Below are 24017 nucleotides of genomic sequence, written 5' to 3'. Positions count from 1 at the left end.
GGGCTGTAGTTCCTCCCAATAGGACTATGGTGAGGCTTAGACTCCACGCGTCGAACGTCGTTGGCTGACGGTTGCGGCAGACACCGGTCCACGGTTCTTCCCCAAATCCTGCCGTCATCGTGTCCGCGGACAGGAAAGGGCGCCAATGGGCGCCGTCGACGAGGCTAACAGACACAGCCGCTCACGATGGCAAAGTTCGCCCATTGATATGAGTGCGCTTCGCGCTGACCATCCGCAGCGTTGAGCAACGTTACAAGCGCGCAAGCGCGAATTGCCGGCCGCAGGCTCACTCGCCCGCGAAAGATGGGCCGATCACCCAGTGTAAGTGGCGCTGCCTCCCACGGGCAGTCCGACGCATCCGCAGTTCGCCGCCATACACTGGTTATTAGACTGTGTCCGCCATCAAGCGGAGGAATCAGGATAGATGCAGAACATGGTCCCAAAGGGTTTGTCGCATCAACCCACACAGGCAGCAGGCATGTATGGAATGGGATTGCAACTCCGCAGCTCCAGAAGTGCCAACGCGAAGACGGCCGACCAACCGACAGGCATCCGCAATGGACGGTGGAGCTCGCGGGTTCTCGGCGGAACGCGGCAGAACACGAGCTCTTGTCTCGTTCCCCGCTTGCCCCCCAAAACTCACCGGTAGACGTTCGATCCTCGAAGCGGTGTACGATCGTCGCCGCGACAACCTTTCGGGCCCCGAAACGCTCGCATTCGGTACGCGATGGGGTGTGCCTCACGTCTCGGTGGAGGTTGCAAGAATCCCGTCGAGGCCTATGCTTATCGGCTGGCAGAGATATCTGAGGCAAACTGGGAGGTTGAATGGACCACGAAATGGACGTTGTTCGAGAGATCGGCCACTGTGGTCCAAATTGCGTGCTATCGACAAGAGTCGAGTATCTTGACCGTCCTGGGTAGGTAGGTGTCCGAATTATTCGAAGTATCGGTGCGCAACGTCACCGGCTACATGCCCTCTTTGAGCATTCGAATGGCCCCTCGGGCATACACCCGTAGCACAAAGTTCAGCAACAGGCTCCTGACATGAGATGTAGTCAGAAGAAGAGGTTGTTATTGGCAAGGAATCCATCTCCCAACAAGTGAAAGCCAAAGGGGAGAGAGAGGGGGAAGAAATGGCGTGATAAGATAAAGCGCCGGAGGGCTACGGTTCATTGGCCAATGACAGGCGGTGAATTCACCCCGCACTGATCGTAGGGTTTCCCCACCACGACGAGCACCAAAAAAACAGCTGCCGGCCGCTGAGACGCTCCGGTCATCGGGGCGATTGCATTTTTTTGAGTCACGAACGACATCCAGTCAGGCGATACAGACTTTGGGGTTCACTCTCATCTCACTGCTTTGCGACCGGACTCATCCTCATCTCATTGAAGAGACACTCACTCATAAGATTGAACCACCGAGGCTCACCGAAACCCCTTCAATTGCGACCACGGAAGACTGAACCACTCACTCGGCTCATCTTCCAACCTCCCCCCCACCTGCCTTTCAACCTACCACACACACACACACACCCTCGGCACGACTTACACCGCCTGCCCATCATGTCCAAGGAGACATTCGTGATCAAGACGCCCTCGTCGTCCGCCAACATTGGCCCGGGCTTCGACGTCATCGGCCTCGCCCTCTCCGTCTACCTCGAGCTGCACGTCACCGTTGACCGCTCCAAGACCACCTCGGCCGAACCCCTGAACTGCCGCCTCACCTACGAGGGCCAGGGCGAGGGCACCGACGACATCAGCCTCGACCCCTCGGTCAACCTCATCACCCGCGTCGCCCTCTACGTCCTGCGCTGCCACGGCCAGCGCATGTTCCCCGTCGAGACCCATGTCCACATCAAGAACCCCATCCCCCTCGGCCGCGGCCTCGGCAGCTCCGGCTCCGCCGTCGTCGCCGGCGTCATGCTCGGCAAGGAGGTCGGCCATCTCGACCACCTCAGCCTCGACAGGCTCTTTGACTTTTGTCTGATGATTGGTGAGGAGAAGATGTCCCCCCTTGGGAGCCCCCCGCCCAAGATGAAGACTGGCGTGCGTGCGCTCACACACATGGGAATCCACCAGAGAGACACCCCGACAACGTCGGCGCCTCGCTGTACGGCGGCTTCGTCGGAACCTACCTCCGCCCCCTGAAGCCCGAGGACGTCCAGCGCATCGAGATCCCCCTGAGCGAGGTCCTGCCGGCCCCGGCTGGCGGCGTCGACACGGGCGAGACCCCGCCCGAGCCGCCCCACGGCATCGGCCACCACATCAAGTTCCCCTGGGCCAAGGAGATCAAGGCCATCGCCATCATCCCCGATTTCCAGGTCCCCACCCACCTCGCCCGCGAGGTGCTGCCTCCTCACTACACCCGTCCCGATGTTGTAAGTGAAGTGACCCCCATGTCCGATCATCACGTCCCCTTTCCCTGCGCCCCCTTCAACCTCTTCCTCCCCTCCCCCTCCCCCAAAATCCATTGGCTAACCTCTTCGTCGCAGACCTTCAACATGCAGAGAATAGCCCTCCTCCCCGTGGCTCTGGGCACCTCGCCGCCGGACCCGGAGCTCATCCACCTCGCCATGCAGGACAAGATCCACCAGCCCTACCGCCAGACCCTGATCCCCGGCCTCGGCCAGGTCGTCGAGAGCATGTCGCCCAGCACGCAACCGGGCTTCCTCGGTGTGTGCCTCTCGGGCGCCGGCCCCACCATCCTGGCCCTCGCAACGAGCAACTTTGAAGAGATCGCCGGCAAGATCATCAAGATCCTTAAGGAGAACAACGCCGACAAGGACGTCGGCTGCCAGTGGAAGATCCTGGAGCCGGCCGAGGGCACGCAGGTCATCCGATGAAGGAGATACTTGGGAGGTGGGTTTGTTCATTCCAGGGGCTGTTTGGATTTTGGAAAGGAAAATGAAAAGAGGGTTTCGTTCAACGAGAAATGTATAGGTCGGGAATTTTAGAGACTCCTTATGATACCCACAGGACCGCCCCATTTCTCGGTCCCCATGGGACAGCTCCAGCTCCAGCTCCAGTTCTCTCTCTCTCCCTCCCTCTCTCTCCTCCCCTCCCCCCCCGCACGCGTCCCAGAGCCGGGGTCACTGGTCACGTCTCGACCTTGGCTATGTACTGCCTCAGTCTCTCCTCGAAGTCCTCCCCGTTCCAGAATTCCTTACCATTCGCCATCCCCCTCCTGGGCGGGCCAATCTGCTCAATGACGAAGCTGGCCGCGACGGTGCCGTACGCGGACGCCAGGACCTCGTCGTGCGTCTTGGCGAAGGCGGCGGCGAAAGCGCCGAGGAAGGCGTTTCCGGCACCGGTGGGGTCGACGACTTTGGGCGAGCCGTAGTCGTGAAAGGGGGGCAACCATATGGGCTCGGCTCTCTGGCGGATGGTCAGACATCCTTGGTCGCCGCACCTGATGACTGTGATTCTCCCTTTGCTAGGCCGCTCAGGGGCAGATGAGCCACCGTGGAGCATCTCATCGTTGGAGAGTCGAATGGCGTGGGACTCGACGAGTGCTCTGTTGTAGGGGATCCCTGGGCCTTCCCGTACGCCCATCATGCGCAGCAGCTCGTGATCGTTTGGAGAGCATATGCCTAATGTGTGAATAACTCTCATATGATCATCCTCTGTATTAGAGATGCCGATGGATGAAGGCTCCCAAGCAATCAAAGGTCGAGAGCCGTCTACACTGGCGCGGCGTGTTCTGAGGGCGGCAACCTGTCGCTTGAGGTCCTCAGGCGTCGCCAGGACATGAAAAACGGACGAGCCGAGAAGCCGACCCGGAAGTGTATCCACGTTTGGGAGGAGCGGAGGCGTGGTGTATCGGAAATGCTTTTCTGCCGTCGACGTCAACGTGTGCCCCAAGCCCGTAGGGTGAATCAATACGAACTCCCAAAAGCGTCATTCTCGTACTCCAGGAGACCCCTGGTCGAGCATTCGCCGGGTCTCTCTTCCAAGTGCACACTGACGCCCCATTCTTCGATCTGTTTCCTCACCAAGGCGGGGAAGTCCGATCCGGCGACGATGAGGCAGCAAACGGCCGCGGACTCGCTCTGCGGGACGGCGAGGCGGGCGCCGAGAGTACCTGTTCACCGGATGACTGAGCAACACGTCGGGATTCAACTAGAGAAACTGGCAAGCCCCAAAACAGATGGCGATGGGGGAAAGGGGAGGGGAGAGGGGATGCTGACTGTAAAAGCCGGAGCCGCCGGGGATGTCGCGGAGGACTTTGCCGTCCGGAAAGCGGATCTCGTCGAGAACAACCATTCCGAGCGAGACAAAAGCCGGAGCCGGCGCGGGAGCCGGGTCCGGGATGACCATGATTGGCTGTTCCCCCCTGGCATACGCCGGAATCAAGAACAGATCGCAATGGACGGCAAGGTTTTGTCGAGACTTGAGGGAGTTCAAGCTGAGAGACACTCCCCACCCCTGCGTGGGATGTTCCTCTGTGTGGGCGGGGAAGTGCAAATTGATTGGATCGTAGCTGCCACGGTCTCTACGCCCTTGGAATGCAAAGCGATCCGCCATCCATTCATCCTGTATTGCAATACCAAGCATCCCGGCCCGTCTCTCCCCTCTCCCTTCCGCGAACCTGAGAATGGCAAGGATGGATGCATATCACGCTGGGCTCTGAAGGCCTCTTACTACGGCGAGCGAGCGGATTTCCCACGTTCTCCATGGGCATCGTCGCTGCGGGCGTCTTTGTCTTAGACAACGCTCCCGCACCAGGACGTCGCCGCGTCGCCCCGGGACGAACATCCATCTCCCTGACAATCATCCATCCAAGATGCTCTCTGCGTAGAATGAGCGGTGAGCGGGGATCGAAAGCCCATTCGTCGCGTCCACCCAATCGGAGGAGCCGGATGTCAAACCACGCGTTCCCGATGGAACGCTCAGCAGGTCGTGGCTCGCGATGCGCTTCCTTGTTGCGATCCTTATCAATCTGTATCTTGCATTGCTCGCATACATACCTACCTTCTCAGACAGCATTGCATCTGCATTCGCATACAGCATGCATGCACACACTACTCCTCCAGTCTCCAAGGCAGAATAAAGTAGAGCATATCTACTACGCCGACCTAACTCGGTCTTTGATCGCTGCCAAATATGGTTGCCACCCGAGGAAATCGAGGCCGAGCTGGACGTGCACGAGACTTGCCAGAAACAGCCACTCGCCATCCGCCCTTCCATCTTTACGTGTCGTCGAACATGTCTTGGATTTCGACCTGGCAATTCCTCTCTTTCTGACAGATATGGTTACTGGGCGGCCGAGGAAGAAACGAATCCCTAAAACGACCAAGCCCTGCCCTGAGCGAACCGGTTCGGACACGCGAGGCATGGCATCATTCGCACGGCCGCCGCCGATCCGAACGCCAGTCTCCAGAGCTGCTGACGGCACAGAGCTGTAAAGAGAAGCAAGGCCGAACTGGAAACCCGTCCGTCGTCTTTCGAGACGTCTTGGGGTGCCGGGCCACTGGTTCCTTTGGGATTCTTCGCACAGACTGGCTCTATGTTTCCGGATGGGAGGGAAATTGTCCGCGACCCCCACGGCCACGGATTGGTCCGAAGTTCGGCGGGTTTCCCTCTCCTTCTTTGGCAAGCTGTGTCACTGTTTTGCATGGCGCGGGTATCAGGGTGTCGGGATTTTGTGCGCACTTGGGCGCTTCTCGAGACACTCGTCGCCACTGACACCTACGTCGACGCAGTCTTGCGTTGTTTTGCGGTTTCTGATGAGTTCATGAGAGAAGTAGGGCCGAGTTCGTGGAACGACTGACAGAAGATTGAGACGCCGTCCGAAGTGTAGCCCGCATAAGCCTCTTGGTGAGATTGGCGATGGACACCACATAGGGACGGAGAAATTGAGTTACTCCGCGAACGCAGCAACAAGTGATGGGGGATGCTACCGTTCGCTCCGGACGGCACGCTAGTCAGCCGGACTCAGGTTGCATGCTGGCTTACACGCAGTTCTAGCACCTTGCACCGCGATAGATACGGTGATCCTTCCATCCTGTCCGACTCGCACGACGAGTATGCTCGACGGTGTGAGGTGCTAGCTAGACCAAGTCATAGGGGAGTGTCCGTCGAGAAGGTGAGAGAGAGAGGTGGGTGGAAGGTTTCCCAACGATCTGGCCATGCGCCGATCGGTCTGCCGTCTGACCAATCATGCCGAGTCCATTTCCAGAAATGATTCGATGAAAAGCGGCGAGCGGCATCCATTCCCCGGGCGGCTGGGGCCCTCCCCTCGTCGTGCCAGCCCCGAACCTCAAGCGGTGAGACTCAAGAGTGGGAGCCCTGTGAGTTCTCCATGTCGGATTCGCACCATGTACAGATATCTGGGTTTGTTTATGGACCCCACAGTCGTTTCGTTCGCCCTGTTCTCTGCCAGCCTGTCGCATTGCTTGTATCGACGCCGGCGATTGCAATTTCCACCAGGCAACGAAGTTCGAATGGTTAATTTGGCCCTGGCCCAGTCTACAGAGCGATCATCGGGGCTCAGAGAGTCTCGTCCATCACGCAGGTTCACTGGCCAGTCAAATTGATGTAGATGACCCCATCCAGGCATGCCCAGCCGAGAGGCAGGCGATCATGGGGTCGTAGGCCGCAGGTCCCTCCCCCGGCGGCAATGCGGCGGGGAGATACGCTAAGCCTGGTAGGTCTTGGTCGGCAGGCGTGGCAGGGGGTACAAACCAACCCTTTCGAGTTTGGGACAACCCAAAGGTTGGAGAGGAGAGTGATGGCGGGAGTCGAGGTCAGAATGGTCGTGGAAACCGGCAATAATAAGACGGGGATTGAAGAGAGGAGAGTAGAGGAGAGCCGAGGAGAGGAGAGGCATCAATGCATGTTTCGGCCAACAATCGTCCTGCCGTGACTTACTCCTATGTAGCGGCTCCGATGGTTCGTCCGAGGCCCCTCCCCCCTCCCGCTCCCGATGCGTGATAAGATTCGTCGGCGGTCGAGTGAGGTGTAGGAGCGACGACTGTCAGTGGTGCGAGGGACACAGTGTTGGTACCGGTGAGTGTTTGGTGTGTGTGTTCTATGAGCGTGTACGGATATTCGTAGGTGCACTTAGGTAAGAAGTGGTGTGGTGGAGCGGCGGGACCGGGGACGATGACTGCAATGCTGCATGTAAAAGTGTACCGATGTACCAACGTATCCCAGGAGAGGGAGAGAGAGACCCATATTCAGCTTGGCCCAAGCTCCTCAACGTCTCGAAGCTTTGGCCTCTTCTTTCTCCAGGAGTTTGGCAGGCAAGGAAGGCGCCCTGTTTTCTGGTTCAGTGTGACAGTGGTTCCTGCTCGCCTCGACTTCCCCAGTGGACACTGTGAGGCAGAGCTGGGCTGGGGCAGTGAGCGGGTGAATAAGTATACGTAAACCAGTGGAGGCCATCTCAGCTCAACAAGCATTCTGACAGGCAGTTGTATCCCTGAACCCCTGTGTCCCTGAGCCCGCTTGACATTAACGGCGGCAATGCTGACTTCATACAAACAAACCAACAAACCAACAAACAACCAGCAGGAGTAGCAAGGCGCGGTGGACCAAGCACCCGTCTTGTTCATGCGACGGCCTGGGTAGTAATGATACGGTACGTCATGTATGGAGGACGTCTTTACACTGCCCGAATTTCTGTTGAGAGCGTGTCCTGTCCAGCAGCCCGGCCCGTTTCTTATCGGTATCGCCGGTGGTGGTGGGCGGGTGGGTGGAAACATTGGAACGTGCCTGTCTAATGTTCGCTCTGGGTTGTGTTCTATGTGTTGGACATACCTTAGATAGCCCGCGCCTAGGAGACTAGTCAACATGAAAGAAAGGCACGTTCGATACGGAGACCCTCGCGCTATAGCAACGCAGGACTAGTATTGCTATGTACCACATGTAGTGCTCCTTTCATCCCGCCCAGTGCCCGCCTTGGCAGGGTCACGAAGAAAGCTACTTGCCTCATCACCGTACCTAACCCAACTCCAGCCAGCCCCGGGCTTATCACATCGTCGCCTCATTTCTGGCGTTTCTTGCCAAGTACCGGTTGGGGGTACCCACGACGCTCATCGGTTCTGCAAGCGGCAGCCGTTCCATCTCGAGAGACATCGGGAAGTTGGAACAGCACACGGGGCGCCGAACGCCGCCAGAGTCGGTGGTCGGAAAACTTGTCAAAGGCCCAATCCACGAAACCAGATGCCAGGTCCAGCGGTCACCGTACAAGATGCTTACTGCCCTAAGACACCACTGGACACGCTGGACACGCCACACCCGCATCATGCCCCTCCCGTCGTCAGCTCACGCGCGCCCACTACTGTGCACATCGGCCGGTTCGGGCCCCCCAACTCTTCCCAGATTTGGCGTAGTCTTGACTTTGCCTTTTTCTATTGCTTCGTACTAGAACAAGGCCAGAATCAGGCACAATACTTGCACTGTGATTTCTATCACTGTGTTTTCCCTCGTATTGTGTACCTGTGCGATCGCGATCTCAAGAGTAGACCACCTTGGCTACGTATCTCAGAGCTAGAACAAGGCGAACGCTTCCGGAAAGAGACGATTGACTAATGCTCACCTTCTGGATGTGCAAGTTGCATAATGGCGTGCATGTCCAAGACCGCTCGAAAACGGCGGTTGAATGCCGACACGTACATTGCATGCCCCCCCCCCACCCAACCAACCAAAAATACATCCTAGGCCTTGTTCCCCCCTGATTGGGTCCCTCTCAACAATACATACCGGTACAGGGCCATCTCTCTCTTACACTCACTCAAACCCACTCAACTCGCTCTCACTGATTGAGTCTGGTTCGTACAGGTCCAGCGCCGGCAGAACTAACTTTCCAACAGGGCACACACAGCTCGCCCACTTTACTCCCGGCAGCCGGCTCTTCCTCCGCCAGCAACCCAAACCAAAAAGAAAACCGTGGGACGGTGGGCCAAACGCTGGTCGCCCACACCGGACCTCCGGGTACATCCACCTACTTTGTAACCTCGCACACGGACGGTGCGCGTTACCTACCGCGTCAAGTACCTCTGCCCACCGTCAAACCCGTTCCACCACCGTTCTCATCCCGTCCATCCCCTCGACAGACCTCCAGAGAGACAGACACAGAGAGTCAGACAGCCAAGGAACCAGACAGAGTCCATCCTATCCCATCCCATCCCTCTCAATCCAAACCTGGCCCTAGCCCATCTTTCTCTTCCGCTTCTGGTTCCAGGCCCAGGGGTGTCTGTGTCTGTGTAAATGGTGTGTGGGCAAATGCTTGTCTGTGGGTGTGGATGTGCTATCTGTAGCGTGTAGCGTGTGAAGCTCTGTCTCTGATCTCTGATCTCCAATCTGTCTCCCGCCCTCCTCCCCCTCGTCCTCCTCCTCCTGCTGCTGCTCCCTCGTCCCTACTTCCGTGCGTATATCTGCCGTGCGACTCCCCTCCCCCTCTCTTCCTCTTTCCATTCAGCCGTTCATCGTCCCCGTAGCTCTCCCATCCGCCCGTGTCAAATCCAATACTCTCTGTGTTCTTACACCCATAAACGCCAAACAATCCTCAAGCTTCCCTCTCGACTGTCCCGTCCTAAACGACACCTTCTCTTCAACCACAGCCCATCAAACTTCTAGCCTGGTCGGCACTTGCACCCCAAACACAAACCACTCTCATCAGACCCTAAACAACACCAACCACCCGCCCGCCACCATGTCGCGCATCACCGCCCCCGTCTCGAAGCTCACCCGCTCCATCAACTCGGCCGCCGCCGCCAACCGTTCCAGCGGCCTCCTCGAGTCGCACTACAACGTCAACCACGGCGCCGTGCTGATGCCAAAGTACGCCGAGCTCCTCAAGAACCGGAGTCTCCGCGAGCATGATGTACGTCTCCCCCTCCCCTCCCTTCTCCAAAGTCGAATGCGGCAAACACAGCAGAAACCACTAACACCACCCGCCCACAGTCTGCCCGCACCCTCACAACAACCCACCGCCCGACCCCGCAACCGACACGCTCTTCCCCTTCCCACCGTCAGATGCAGACCTTCTCCTCCTCCCCCGCGTCATCTGCGGGCCCCATCGCCTCCATGGACTTCACCACACTCCCTGCGTCTTACGAGCCCCTCCCGGTCAACGAGTTCGCCGGCATGCGCATGCCCCTGCTCCCGGACTCGTTCACCACGAAACACCAATCTCTCTATGAACAGGTCCCCGCCGCAGAGGACCTTCCCCTCTCGAGGCCCGAGATCTCCGTTGTCGCGGCCCACCCGGAGAACGTCACCGCTGCCGCCCTCACCGAGGTCGAGGCCTTCGGCGTCGACGGCGTCGAGCTCAAGTGGGCCCACGAGACCGATGCCGCCGCGCCGGTCGAGACCCACCAGCCTGGCCTGAGAGACCTGTGGAAGGGCCTCGTCGACAACGTCGTCGGCACCCAGCAACAGAAGGCCGCCTTCTAAACGGCGTATCACGCGCTGCTGAAGAGCCCAAATGTGAGGGAGGGGGGGATGACGCTCATCCTTTCCCTCACAAGGCCCACGCTCCTTTTCTGTTTTCTCTTCTTTTTGTTGGTTGACAGAAACGGGAGAGAGAGAGAGAGGCGATGATTATCATGATGTGAAACTACAAAGCAAAGCGGCTGGATGTTACTTGTTCCGTTGAACTCGCCTAGGAGAGCAGTTGCAACGGGTATTTCTTTGGGATATTTTCTATATGGTTTTAATTTACTATGGGTGGAATCGAGTCGGAATCGGACGGATCAATTCCACAAGGGGATAGAGACGAAACTGGGTACGGGAAGCTTTATGAATTCTACGGCTCGACTTGGATCTTGAACAAGCAGATCCGATTAACCAACCACACCTCGCTTCCATGACCAACACCGTGAACCTGTGCAAGGCGCATGATTGTGATAACTTTTGATTTGCCAATTTGGTATCGCCCTGTGCCTTACACTCCTTGTTTTCCGCGAGCATGATACCGCGATTCCATATAAAATTGCTTGTTTGCTCAGACCAGAGAGCCTCTCCCAATTCTTCTTGCACTCCTCCTCCCTCGTACATTACACAGGCATCCCGGCGCGGCTGTCTGCCTCGATCGCTTCGCATCTAGCCTCTCGGTACGCATGCGCCGTAGCCTGATCCGGATTTCCAAAAACTGTCTCCGCGCGACCTCTCCCCCGCGCCTCATTCACCGCTTCTTCATCGTCGGGCGAGGCTTACACTCGTCCGCCTGTACGGGGTGAAGCATCACCTTGATGGGGTACTGCTGAGTGTTGTGCTGGAAACCCTTGCTCCAGTCGTAGCTGATGCCGTACGCAAAGATGGATCCGTTCTTGTTGAAGGTCGTCGCCGTGATGCTACCACCGACGTTCGGGTATCCCTTCAGACGGTGCTTCGCGTCCTTGTCCCAGAAATGGAAGGTGCCGTCCGAGCCGGCGGTGCTGAAGGTACCATGCACGGGGTGGAAGGATATGTCGTTGACAGCGTAGACGTTTGTGACATTGTTCGCCGGGGGGTCACGGTGGCACTTGAAGGAAAAGTTGGAGCTGCGGATAGCGTTAGCCGTCTGTCACTCGGCCATCGAGTTCGTCATACGCGTCCAAAAAACGTACCTAGCATCCTTATCCTCGACATACTGGATCGCACAGCGGCCCTCGATACTGCCAATAGCAAAACCGGCGCCGTCGGTGAAGCAGCTGACGACTCTGGTCTGCCACTTGAGCGGGCTCTGAAGTGTCTTGTAGAACTTTGTGGGGTTCTTGAGGTCGACAACATTGATGTATCGGTCGGCCGTGCCAATGACGAGTAGGTCGTTGCGCACGTCAATCGAGTACACGCGCTCCTGGCACGTCAGCGTCGCCGCCGGTGTGGGCGACCGCATGTCCCAGTACTTGACCGTCTTGTCCCAAGAGCCCGACACGGCCATGGTGCCGTTGGCCGAGTCGAAGAAGCGGACGCACTTGACCGGCTGCTCGTGCTCGCCGATCTTGATCGTTTGCTGAGACGCGAGGTCACACGCCTTGACGGCCTTATCGGCGCCGCCGGAGAGGACCTTTGTGCCATCCTGTTCGACCATAGTTAGCAGATGCCGAGCGAATCGAAGTAGTCCAACTATAGGTTTCGTACCTTGGAGAAGTCGCAGTTTAACACGGGTCCATCGTGTTCGTAGGCGTGTCGTCCCTCGCTCTGGCCGTTCTGTGCAATCTCGTATATCCTGACCTTCTTATCCCAACTGGCCACTGCCAAGAAGTCGCTGGCCTGGTTCTGAGCGGGCGAGAAGGCAAGATCGGAGATGCTGTCTTCCGGGGGGTTGCTGAGCGCAATGTCCTGCTTCAGGTCGCCAACAGTGTTGCTCGACGAAGAAGAGGACGCGCTGCCGAACAGGCCCGACATGGTGTCGCTCGTGTGTCGATCGAGCTATGTGTGGTGTGGTTGTTTTTGATTCGAGATATCCGGACGAGTAGAGAGCAGTGGGGTGGCGTCGGGGTGCTGGGTCGGACGATTGAGGGGGGAAACCGAGGTCGACGACAGCTTGAAATAGCTGCTGAAAATCGGTCACTGGGGTGAAGCTCCGGCCCAGGCAAGAAGGCAGTCGCGATGCGAAAAGTGAACGCTGATCTCCCATTGGCTGCAAAAGCCACAAGGCTGGGTGCCTGGGTGCCTGCCTCCCCGTTTGTTTGGGTACCTTACCAAGGTGCTAGCACTAACTCAGGCCACAGCACAGGCAAGCCACATCAAGAACTTTAGGTCCAGCCCCCACCAGACACCGCCACAAGACACCGCCCCACTTGCGGCTCGACTTTTTCTTTATAAAAAACTTCGAGCTTCAAGTCTTCTTGCAGTTTCTTCTTCTTCCCTTCAACCCCCCTCGTCCGACAAATCGCCATCGAAGCTTACAAACAGAGACGTCCTTCTTTGAAAGGCGTCTCGGTCCTTTTGGACCAAGAACCAAGCTTTGGGAGAAAGTCCCCGGACACACGTTGTTCTACCCTCGGGTGGAATAGAAACGCCGCGGAAACGCGCCGCCATAGAAGCACAGCGGCTGACCTCCAAGACCTGCGTCCGGACACAATGGCCTCTCTTCTCGCCCCGCCTCGTCGCTACATCGTTGGTTGTTGGCTCTGCTCGAACCCCTAGTTTTTTGATCTTGGGACCCTTTGGACGAAGATATGAGTCCGCGCCTGGGATCGGGAGACTTGGTGTTTGGGTAGTGCTGGTGCCATTGATGACAGGATGGCCGCGAGGGAGAGGCTGCTTGCCGGGCGAACTCAAGGGTTCGTCGGAGGAGTTTTTCGTCTAGATCGATAGGTATGCGATTGCCCGTCCTCCCGGTTCGCCGGGTTGGGCGTGTTACTCGATGGGGCTTATTCTTGGTGCGAGGGGGGTTCAACCAATGGTCGACATTTTTCTCTTGTCTATCAATAACGGGGCTAGACACCTACACTCTGGGCTTCGTGGGAAGTCTTCCTGTCTATGATGTCCTGGATTGGCGGAGAGAATTGTCTGATCGATTTCCTTTTCATGTTCGATGATGATTACCAAATAGAGTCAAGCACTGAGGTGAGAGTCCTTAGGGGCCGCCATTGTGACGACAAAACATGCGTTATGGTATCTGATGAACACTTTTTCAATCAAGTTTTTTATTCTTATCTCAATCATCAAGATTGTAGCTTGAGCTCCACTCGCCTCTTGTACCACCCTTGTCATGGAATAAATACAAATAGCAATACAGAAATATGAACTTGGTATACTTGAAAAGTCTTGGATATATTGTCTTTGCGCCGAGCCGCGGCCATTTCTCATAAAGGCATTTCTCCCCCGAAAAGAAACTCCTTATAAATGCAAGTCATTCCACACATGATGCCATACATTCTCGTCACATTAAGCCCCCGAGCACGACCTTACCGATATTGGCCACCTCGGTCCTGATGTGCGTTCTGCTGCTGTCCTCAAACTCCTTGACGACGCCTTGCACGATGATCTTGCGTACCTTGGCGTCCGCTTTGGCAAATAGTTCTGCCACCGGCGCCGTCGTTTCCCTCGGCGTAGGGACCAAGCTCAGCACCTTCGTGTAGACGTCGATGAGCACCTCGCACAGCGTCGCGAAGGTCTCGTAAAAGTCCGGCTCGAACGGCAGCGATGGCGTCAGCAGGTGAGTGTACACCTCTCCCGGAAGCAAGTCGTTGTCGCTGGACGCGAACGACATGACGCTAGCGCTCGCGCTCGACGAGCCCCCGAGACCGCCATAACTGCCGCCACCCGCCGAGTCCGAGTCGAAAGGGTACCCGATATCGTTGGCGCCGCTCGCGCTGCGCCGCGACTTTCCGCCCTGACGTCGGAACATGGACGGCAACCGCGCGCGCGAGAGCGAGCTCGTGGAGCCACCACCTTCGCTGTGTAGCTGCTGGAAGGATTCAAACTCTTGGAGGAGGTTGTTGAGGCTGCGGAGAAATTCGATGGGGGTATTGGCGTAGAGATCGACAATGGTGGGGAGAGAGAGACCGAGCAAGAGGTAGTTTGTTGCGCGACGAGCGAGTTTCCGCGATTCGAAGGATGGCATGCGAGCCACGTCGGGCTTGTCGAAGAGGATCGTGTTGAACCAGTATACTCGGCCTTCGTGACTGTAGTTCGAATCGAGTCAGTCGTCGGAAGTAGGCGATGGAAGGGGTAGGGAGAATAGAGCACATACGCTTTCCGCAGATAATCCAACGTCGATATCCTCTTGTTTGCCATCTCCTGCATCTGCATGTGTAACACAACGGACTCGCTTGACTGCCACAAGTTTGGGTGCGTCGCGGACGTCGGCGGTGGCTGCAGGCGATCGCTGGGCGCGAGGCTCACTGAGCCGGTCTGTGTACGGCTGAGCATCCTGGAGAAGCTGTCGGCGGAGGCAGGACTCTGGATGTTGTCTGTGTCGCGGGTAATCTTTGCGGCGGCGGCGAGGGCGAAGTCGGGGAGTGCAGGGGGGATGTTGCGGTCGGTGACTACGACATTGCCTCCTCCACCGGAACTGGAGCTGTTGGCGCGACGCTTGGAGGACTTTGAGGGGGAACTGAAGGAGGTCTTTCGGCCGAAGGAGTTCTTGCGATCCTTCAACAGCAGGTTGGTGCCGGATGGCTGTTGGAGGGGCGGCGGGAAGAAGGGCGAGGGTTGCGGTGGTGGTTGCGACTGGGACTGCTGTGGTTGCTGTTGTTGCTGTTGCTGGTCGCCTGATGATGTGCCAGGGCGAGACTTGGAGGAGGAAGAGGAGAAGAAGGAGGATGAGAAGAAGGGTGCATTTGCGGTCGCGGGTGTTGGGCCTGATCGCTGCATGTCTATGAATTGGAGGGGGGAGGAGGGGGGGGTAGGGACTTGTTGGCTGAGCCTAGGAAAGTGCTGGAGACGGGAACCGGGGACGGGTACACACCGTACGGGAGACGGAGGCGTCGGGGTGGTTCGTCAGGGAGGAAGTGGGAGGAGGGGGTGTGTGCCAGCGACCAGCAACCAGGTTCAGGAGCTCGACGAAGGAAGAGACGGCGGACGAGGGGCCGGCTCGATCAGCGGGTTGCTCTTTGCGCAGGTCCAATCGTCCAGGTGCAGGTCAAGGTGGTATTGGTCCGGAGCTCTGGGAGGTGAGAGATGGTGCTTGGTGTACTGCCGGCTGGGTCGTCGTGGTGTGTAGCGTGTGGTCGAATGGGGTGTTTGCCTGGGAGGATTGCCCGTGGAGGGACTTTCTGCTTCCGCTTTCCAGGGTTGGTTGTTGCTAAGACGGGATTGTTCTTTTTTCGGTATGCTCTCGCTCGAATCCTCCTTCGGCCTTTCGCTTGCGGGTGACTCTCCTCTCCCCGCCCCTTGCTTGGCACTATGACTTGCTTGCTTCGTCCGCTCGCTCTCCGGTTGGTTGTTTCGATGTCTCGAGGCCACTTTTCTTGCCGGGTTTCTGCTGACGAACAGGTTGTGTGTGTGTGTGTGTGTGCTGCAGAGTGGAAATAGCTTCGATACTCGCAGGAGCAGCGGTGCGTTTGTTTCGTTCAATGGCGGCGGAGAGGAGCAGCGTAAGATTGGCACGAGGCCCCTTGCTGCGGCACTTGACGCAGAATGCGATCCGGACAGATTGGGGCTAGCTAGCAGCGACAGCCTGCAGGTTGAGTTTAATGAAGAATGGAGACGAGGGGCAGCGGCACTGCGCGGGGTGAAGGTTGCGACGCTGCGTTCTCGGGAGCCTTGACGATTCTATGACGGTGCGAGATGCAGGAGGATGGCCTGGATGGATCGTCAGGGCGGAGGTTCTTTTATTGTGTGTTTTGTTTTATTGTTGTTGTGGTTGTTGTTGCTGCTGTTGCTCCGATGGTACGAAAAGTGGACGGGCACAGCTGGGATCTGGTGCTTTTAGGAGGGACTCGGAGAGGTGAATGTTCGGTTGAACTGGGTTGGACTGGACTAGGGGTTTGTCCGAGGTGCTGTGTGTCTTATTCTCGTCCCTTGTCGGTGTATCTTGCACCGGTCGGTGTTTGGTGGTTGATTGACGTGTTGAGGATTGAGATGTCGAGAGGCAAGGAGCAGTAAGAACACAGAGTATTTTGATTCGATGTGGCCGTTCGCAGCTGTTTCTTTGTGTGTGTTAGGTATGATGCCGATTTCAGCAAGTCGGAACAGGACGCAATCGAATACGTTCTAAGACCCTGGCGGGGTCCGGGGCTTTATTTAAGTGCAAAAATGGTTATCGAGTCGCTGGCTGAACAGAAGCATATCTGGGGCTGCTTTTGGACAGTACAGAGCACGGAGAAAAGATAGAGAGACAGGCAGAACGGGAGGAAGAGATAGTGAAATCGAAGTACCTAGCAATGCGACGCAAAGGAAAAGGTCAGAATTTGGGGGGAAATCCCCGAGCCAATTGGACCGCAATCACATAAACAAATAACAGTTCCAATTTAGCACCGCTAAGGGCGAGGCCCAACCGCCATCATCGACAACATCCATATCGGAGTCCAAGCCAAGCTCCGTTATCCTTGCAGTCCAGCGATATCCTTCGCTGCTAATTCCGCTGCCCGCGACTCGACCGAAGGTTATTGTTTATTGGGTTTTTATTTTATTTTTTTCGGCATTCCCCCAAGTTCAAGGAACGCCTCCATTCCCGGGTCGCGAAGGAAAAAGAGGCAAGGCCCGGCATGCCCTAGCCGGCGCTTGTCACTTCTCGGTCGGGGCCGTGAGATGCGGAAAGTTTCGAAGTGGGAAAACCATGACCAGGGATGGTATCGGGAGGAATGTATTGCGACCGGGACTTGGTCGAACCGCACGCCACCACATTCCTCGCGGCGTCCAAGTCACACATATTCAAGGCCAGCCACCATCACGTCGACATGTCCGCTCAGCGCAAAATAACCCTATGCCTCACAGCCGCCGGCAGGTAAAGGATTCTAGAGTAGGTCGTGAACATCATCTGGAGAATCCATTCCTCAAGCCGTACTAAGCGTTCCCTCCACCCCCGTCTCGGCGTCACCCTGCCCATTCCGGCGCTCCTTCGCTGCCACTCGCATTGCTAAATAAGTCTGATTCCGTCGTGAAACCGATTCCCCTCATCACCAAGCACACCACTCGCCGCACACACACACACACACACACACAGAAGGAGCACGCGCTTTCCCCCCTCCTACACAACATCCGTGGTACATCGACACATCAACACAGCAACGCCAACATGCTCTCAATGGTCACCAACCGCATCTAGACCTACCAACCAACCACTTCCTTTCCCCGGGCCAAGCAGATCATCTGACCCTAAAGCGTCCAAGCACAAGCACCCGCACATACATGCTCACGATCTATCCAAAACCAGACCGTCGATTCTCTCGCACTGACCAGAGAAAGGAGGGAAAGCCCCGAACGATCGCCAAGTGCCCAAAGCGCGCAGAGCTACGGCCTTCGGGCAGTTCACAGAACCCACGAGCACAACGCCCTCCACGTTGGTCCTTCTCCGCGAAGACTCTAAAACATTCCAGAAGCTCGAGTCCCGTTCCCACGTGGGGAGGACGGACGCCCGGCGAGACGACGAGGAAGGCTGCGCGGTCCTTGTTTTCCCACCCACGCGACCGGGCTTGTCCTCGACCCAAAGCCACGCTTCGCCACCGTCGTCAGGAATGAAGAATGTCGTTTCGGTGGCACAACCGGGAGGGAGGGGCGAATGCTACACTGCACTACCACGAGACAACCTGTCACACCAGTAGCCCTTTCGTTTGGCGAGACGGAAATGAACGTGGCGTTCTGACAACTGCTTCTTGCAACAGACATCCATTACTTCAAGTGGCCAAGCCATCGCCTCAGATGAATCGACGGCTCATTCAGATGGCTTCTCGTGATAACTAGCCGGCTGCTTCGGCCAGACATTTGGCGGCAGCTGCTGTGATTTTGGAAGCGCGACGGGCCGACCATTTATCATAAACTTGTAGGTTAACCTATTGCCATTACATTACAGCTATCGGGCCTATAATTCCTACAAGAGGATGAAAACATTCATCTCCCCTTTTTCTTCTTCCTTTTTTACATGGCCTTCAGTGTGGCGGCCGGCAGAAGCGCCGACGTAGCCGTTGCGCAGACGCATCCCTGGCCGGCGATGCTAGTGATAGGCGGGGCGTCGCAGGTCGAGTACGGCTCGTGGGCCGCAAACGTCGGCTGCGGCTGCGGCTCGACGACCTCGGCCTTGACGAAGACGGGGATGATCTGACCCGTTGACAGGCGGAAGGCGCGGTGGTTCAGCGACGCGAGGAGCTTGGTGATCTGGCCCGAGTGGGCCGTGATGCTGAGCCACGTCTTGTCGTCGGTGCGGAAGACATCGTCGAGCACCTCCTTGGACCGTGCCGCCTGCGCCTCGCTCGTCTCCGCCTCGTCGCGCCGCCAGAGCTCGTCGTACTCGGTGAAGCCGGCCTCGAACTCGAACGAGGGGAACGTCTCGGCAATGTACGTCTTGTTAGAGCGCCAGTTGCACGTATGCACCGTCATGCCCTCGCGGAACCCCTCCTTGACGATGGGCGTGAAGGGCTTGTCGGCCGGCAACTCGATGTCGCCAAAGGTGATGTTGGCCGTGAAGCCGCAGCGGATCAGCGGGCTGGTGTAGTACGACTCGAAGTAGGGCATCTTCTGCGTCGCGTAGCGGTCCTTAAAGTAGGCGTTGGCCTTGTTCGCCTCGCTCTCGCCCGCCGGCGTCAGCTGGGCGTCGGCCCAGCGAGCGGTGGTGTTGCCCTCTTGCTCGGCCCAATAGCACTGAGTCGCGTTAGATCGGTGGCAGTTAATCGGGGGGAGGGGGTTGGTATCCGGTGCAATCTTACGTTCCAGGCGGGGGTGCCGTAGAATGACTCGGCAGCGTTGTGCCAGCCCTCACCGTGGCGGCCCATGAACAGCACCTTGTACTGCGTACTGTCGCTCTTGCGGCAACCCGAGTTCAAGTACTGAATCCAGTGCTCGAAGCGCTGCCATTGCGTCTTGACGCCCTCGGGGTCGAAGTGCTTGTCAGTCGGGTACGCCCTGTCGATCAGGCCGAAGTTGACCGTCGCCTATCGCGTGTTAGCGGGGATCAGCTTGTCTCAATGTGCCGAGATGGACCAACATAGTCGAAGCCGGTCGGGTTGGTGCTGTTGTCGTCCTGCAAGAAGTAGCCAGGAACCGACGTGTACTTGATCTCCTTTCCCTCGGCCTGGGGCCAGGCGGCGAGCGCGGCGGGCGCGAGAGCGAGGACGGTGGAAAGCACGAGACCCTTCATCTTGCTGGAGGCGATTACCGAGAGAGGAGGACTGGATCTGGGGAGAGCTACATTGCAGCGTTGTATGCGGGGGGAGAGCCTCTGGCTAAATAGCACCGAGGTCGACGATCCCCGCTCCAGGACCCCCGTTGTTTTTTCAACACCATTGACGCGCCATGCCGGGTCAATTTGCCTAGATTGAACATCGGCGAGGCTCAAAGTCGAGATGTCATCCGAATAACCTGGCTCCCCGCGGACTTGGAAGAGTTGTGTTTAACGGTCGAAGGCGGTGATCCCTGGCGGTGACCAATGGCTGGGCAACCCGTTGTGCACGTGGGCGGTTTTCCAGTGGCCGGGTTCGGGTGTCCCTGACAGCGGATGGGACCCAACCACGTTTTTCTTTGGTCGTTCCTGGATGCTCTCTCCGTCTTCTCTCTGTCCCTCTGCCTCTATCTCTAGTCAACTTTGATGGAGACAACCAAGGAATTGATTGAGGCTCATTCAATAAACATCCACTGTATCGGGCGAAGTGGGGGGGGTTCCTCGGTGAAGATACCGTTCGGGGAACTTGCTTCGATCTGGGCGCACACCTCGCGCCCGTTATGAAGGCCCAATGACGAAGTAGGAGGATGCTCGGCAGATGAAGTCAGGAAACTTCCGTAGGGAAAATAAAGTAAGTCCTGCTGGGAGGAAATCAGCTGACAAGTGGTTCGCGGGCGCGGCAGAGGCGCGTACCAAAGACGCTGGTCAGGAACATGTGCCAATGCATACCCACACCGTCCGATGTAGCGTTACTTTTTTTTTTGTTGGGACGAAATTGGAAGCGAAGGAACGGGTGAACGGTGAACACATACGGACACACATACACACGAACACGCAGAGACACATGTGAAAATGGCCATCGGACCAATTCGGTGCCGCGGCGTCAGTGGAGGAGGCACAGAGGAAGAGCCTGGAAACGACCCCGTGGGCGCCGTTGCGTGGCCGGTCCGGCCGCTGGGAGCTCGGGTGGGTCTCGGCTATCGCAGTGGCGCTGGAACCTCGCCAATCACACGGCGCCGCTACGGGGGCGGGACATCGCAGTCCACCACCACCAGCTCACACGCTCATCAATGTCATGCCGGCTGCTGCGCAACTCACAGTTTCCTCATGTGAAATCCGCCAGTCGGTGAAACGAGCCGGGACTTCAACTGCTTTTTGTCGACGCAACGTCGAAAACTTTGTTTCCTTTTATCGGGAAGCAAACCCACATCGTTCTTTAGCCAACCCCTACCACGGAAACCTCGAACAACTCCAACGACTTTCCGCGCACATCATCATCCACCATGGTGAACACCGACCCTGAGCACCCCCCTGGCGAGCCCGCCCCCGAGATTCTGGAGGAGCGGATCTGGATCGACGGCTGCTTCGACTTCTTCCACCACGGTAAGCCGCCAAAGGAGCTTTGAGCTCATCCTGCGAACCAGCCTTGCTGACATGCACAGGTCATGCCGGGGCCATCGTCCAAGCCCGCCAGCTTGGCAGCGAGCTGTACATCGGCGTACACTCCGACGAGGCTATCCTCGAGAACAAGGGCCCAACAGTCATGAACCTGCAAGAGCGGTAGGTCCCCTCTAGGTTTCAATCAACCAAGCCGTGCGCCAATTCATCCCACTGACGCCTGTCATCAGCCTGGCCGCCGTGGACGCCTGCCGCTGGGTCACAAAGTCGGTCGGCCGGGCCCCCTACGTCACGCAGCTCGAGTGGATCAGCCACTACGGCTGCAAGTACGTCGTGCACGGCGACGACATCACCTCGGACGCCGACGGCTACGACTGCTACCGCTTCGTCAAGGAGGCCGGCCGCTTCAAGGTCGTCAAGCGCACGCCGAGCATCTCCACCACGGACCTTGTCGGCCGCATGCTCCTGTGCACCAAGTCGCACTTCATCAAGTCGCTCGAGAGGCAGCTGGCCGGCGACGAGGGCCAGGGCACCTCCGAGGCCGAGATCAAGGCCGATGGCGCGGCCATGACGGAGCGCATGAAGCTCTACGCCACCGACGAGACGGGCAAGAACCCAGGCGTAGAGGTGTGGTTCTGGACCGCGTCCGGGGAGGCCAAGGCCGAGGCCGCGGTCGAGGAGAAGGGCGAGTTTAGTCGGTTCCTGCCGGGCAAGGGCCCGCGGCCCGGCCAGCGCGTGGTCTACGTCGACGGCGGCTTCGACCTGTTCTCAAGCGGGCACATCGAGTTCCTCCGCCGGGTCGTCGAGGCCGAGGAGGAGCTGGCCCGCGGGGAAGGGTGGTACTCGGAGCAGGCCGTCAACGAGCGCGTCGGCAAGGGCGGCGACTACCCGCCTGCATACGTCGTCGCCGGCATTCACTCAGACGACGAGATCAATCACTGGAAGGGCATCAACTACCCCATCATGAACATTTACGAGCGCGGACTGTGCGTGTTGCAGTGCAGGGTAAGAGAGACACCATCAAGATAACCGTCCCCATTGGATGGGGGGAGGGAGACGATTTTGAGAGTTCACACGCTGACAACGTCACACAGTACGTCAACGCCGTTGTCTTCGGCGCGCCCTTCTCGCCGACCAAGGCCTACCTCACGACGCTGCCATGGGGCACGCCGGACGCCGTGTACCACGGCCCGACGGCCTTCATGCCGCTGACGTACGACCCGTACACGGCGCCCAAGGAGATGGGCATCATGCGGGAAGTGGGCGAGCACGAGTTCGCCGGGGTCAACGCCGGGACGATCGTGCAGCGCATCATGCGGAGCCGCGACATGTACGAGGAGCGGCAGCGCAAGAAGGGCATCAAGGCCGAGAGCGAGTCGGCGGCGCGGGACCGCGAGGTGTTGGAGGAGGAACAGGCGAGGCGAGAGGCCGAGAGGGCGCGCCAGTGAGAGAGAGGGGGGGAGACAGGATAAGGGAGAAACGGGGAACGGGGAAAGGGGACGTTTTTGAGTTCGGTCGGATTGCGGTTTGGGGTTTGGCCGCATTTTGATAAAGTTGCACGGCCATTAGCATGTTTAATTGGATACCTTGGGTGAGCATATCTCACGATCGAAATGTTGGGGGGGGGGTTGAACGAGCATTGACCTTCAACAGGTCTAGAGCCGAGTGAAGGAGAAACACGATTTCAGACGACGCTGGGAAGGGGGGTCATCATAACAACACTATTTGCTCATCTTGTCTGCTGGCTACCGAGTGTGAGGGTTCCGGTGTACTTTTGCTAAGTGCGGGTGTGTTAGACTAGCAGAAGCGGGCAGCCGAAAGTCCAGCATCTGCCCAGACCGCCTTCACCGGACACTGGGCGTTGGAGACGAGATGGCAATTACAAGTTAGATGCCATCATTCCGGTACCAGGAATGATGGCTAATGTCAAGCCACACCGATACCCCGCCATTTGAAGTCAAGTGACCAGCTCCGCCCAGTGACGGGGCGTCCACGTCGTCTTGAGGAAGATGGGATGTTCCGACTGCGCAGAGGACGGCAACGATACACTTGCAGCTGAAGCGGTCGGTATGCAGCAGTAGCAATACCGCAACCGAAGAAGAAGCCTCATAGGTTGGGGATCAGAGGACTTATACATCGGGGCAAACTTGGCCATTTCCCTACCCTCACGTACGCTCTCGACGATCAATAGGCGGGGGGCGTTGGCGAAATTTGATGACGATAAAGGAGCTGTTGATCGAGGTCTATCAGACGTAAAGCGTGAGAAAACATTGATCTTGATCATGGCTGAGAGAGTGTGTCAAAGGAGGGGTGGCACATGGCAGGCCGTAGGAAAGAGATCCGGGCTTCCGGTGCATAACAGCACGCATGCGCATGGCGATGGTGATGTAGCATACAGGCTGACGGCATGCAGTGTCGAGGTACAGTGGCAGGAGAGACTGCGCCCGATGGTTACACTCGGCACCTTGTCTCTCAAATCTTGCGGCCGATGCAATGTTCGAGAAGGAACCGATCTGTTGGAGACGGAGCGTTGGGTGTGACACCGCGTGTGGTGTCGTCCTCCTTCCGTCAGCAAAAGTGCACTCGATATCTGTACCTTCCAGGTACCCCACGTCATCGCCTAGATTCGGCTATCATCGGGAGGGGCAACATGGAATGCCGAAAGGGGAAAGGGCCAGATAGCGATAACGCCTTGCGCCCAATTCCGCTCCTTGGAGCCCCCGTCCCCCGGGTCGCTCCCTTTGGCGGGGCAAATCTACTTCAACTGTGGATTCCGCCCTCTTCAACTGTTCAACACCATCTGGCCGCGTTTGACTTTGGTTGACAGGGTCCCCAATTGACTCGAATCAACCGCTTCAACACCCTGTCAGCATGTCGACGGAAGGGCGAAAGGCGTCCTTGGCCGAGCGATGTCGGACCTCTTCTCC

At 57.7% G+C, this 24017-nt stretch overlaps 7 protein-coding genes across 7 annotated transcripts; 3 read left to right on the top strand and 4 right to left on the bottom strand.

Moving 5' to 3' along the window:
- Window positions 1-1562: 1562 nt before the first annotated feature.
- CH63R_08524 (Homoserine kinase) lies at window positions 1563-2842 on the top strand (the record flags this gene model as incomplete). The annotated part of the gene is made up of 3 exons (XM_018303498.1): window positions 1563-1992; window positions 2079-2377; window positions 2492-2842. 3 exons carry the CDS (start codon window positions 1563-1565, stop codon window positions 2840-2842), a joined length of 1080 nt encoding a protein of 359 aa, XP_018155521.1.
- Window positions 2843-3095: 253 nt separating this feature from the next.
- CH63R_08523 (PfkB family carbohydrate kinase) lies at window positions 3096-4316 on the bottom strand (the record flags this gene model as incomplete). The annotated part of the gene is made up of 3 exons (XM_018303497.1): window positions 3096-3832; window positions 3886-4080; window positions 4187-4316. 3 exons carry the CDS (start codon window positions 4314-4316, stop codon window positions 3096-3098), a joined length of 1062 nt encoding a protein of 353 aa, XP_018155520.1.
- A 5338-nt stretch (window positions 4317-9654) lies between these two features.
- Window positions 9655-10397, top strand: CH63R_08522 (uncharacterized protein; the record flags this gene model as incomplete). The annotated part of the gene is made up of 2 exons (XM_018303496.1): window positions 9655-9825; window positions 9906-10397. The coding sequence occupies 2 exons, from the start codon at window positions 9655-9657 to the stop codon at window positions 10395-10397; spliced, it is 663 nt and encodes a 220-aa protein (XP_018155519.1).
- Window positions 10398-11127: 730 nt separating this feature from the next.
- On the bottom strand, window positions 11128-12332 carry CH63R_08521 (WD repeat domain-containing protein; the record flags this gene model as incomplete). The annotated part of the gene is made up of 3 exons (XM_018303495.1): window positions 11128-11485; window positions 11552-12003; window positions 12066-12332. The coding sequence occupies 3 exons, from the start codon at window positions 12330-12332 to the stop codon at window positions 11128-11130; spliced, it is 1077 nt and encodes a 358-aa protein (XP_018155518.1).
- Window positions 12333-13815: 1483 nt separating this feature from the next.
- CH63R_08520 (uncharacterized protein) lies at window positions 13816-15251 on the bottom strand (the record flags this gene model as incomplete). The annotated part of the gene is made up of 2 exons (XM_018303494.1): window positions 13816-14560; window positions 14629-15251. 2 exons carry the CDS (start codon window positions 15249-15251, stop codon window positions 13816-13818), a joined length of 1368 nt encoding a protein of 455 aa, XP_018155517.1.
- A 3204-nt stretch (window positions 15252-18455) lies between these two features.
- Window positions 18456-19671, bottom strand: CH63R_08519 (Phosphoglycerate mutase; the record flags this gene model as incomplete). The annotated part of the gene is made up of 3 exons (XM_018303493.1): window positions 18456-19175; window positions 19241-19465; window positions 19519-19671. 3 exons carry the CDS (start codon window positions 19669-19671, stop codon window positions 18456-18458), a joined length of 1098 nt encoding a protein of 365 aa, XP_018155516.1.
- A 1304-nt stretch (window positions 19672-20975) lies between these two features.
- CH63R_08518 (Cytidylyltransferase) lies at window positions 20976-22538 on the top strand (the record flags this gene model as incomplete). The annotated part of the gene is made up of 4 exons (XM_018303492.1): window positions 20976-21075; window positions 21135-21252; window positions 21321-22095; window positions 22185-22538. The coding sequence occupies 4 exons, from the start codon at window positions 20976-20978 to the stop codon at window positions 22536-22538; spliced, it is 1347 nt and encodes a 448-aa protein (XP_018155515.1).
- Window positions 22539-24017: the final 1479 nt, after the last annotated feature.

Source organism: Colletotrichum higginsianum, chromosome 6 (assembly GCF_001672515.1).
Source record: "Colletotrichum higginsianum IMI 349063 chromosome 6, whole genome shotgun sequence".
NCBI lineage: Eukaryota > Fungi > Ascomycota > Sordariomycetes > Glomerellales > Glomerellaceae > Colletotrichum > Colletotrichum higginsianum.
The sequence above is the reverse complement of the archived record's forward strand: the minus strand, read 5'-3'. Positions and strand labels throughout refer to the sequence as shown.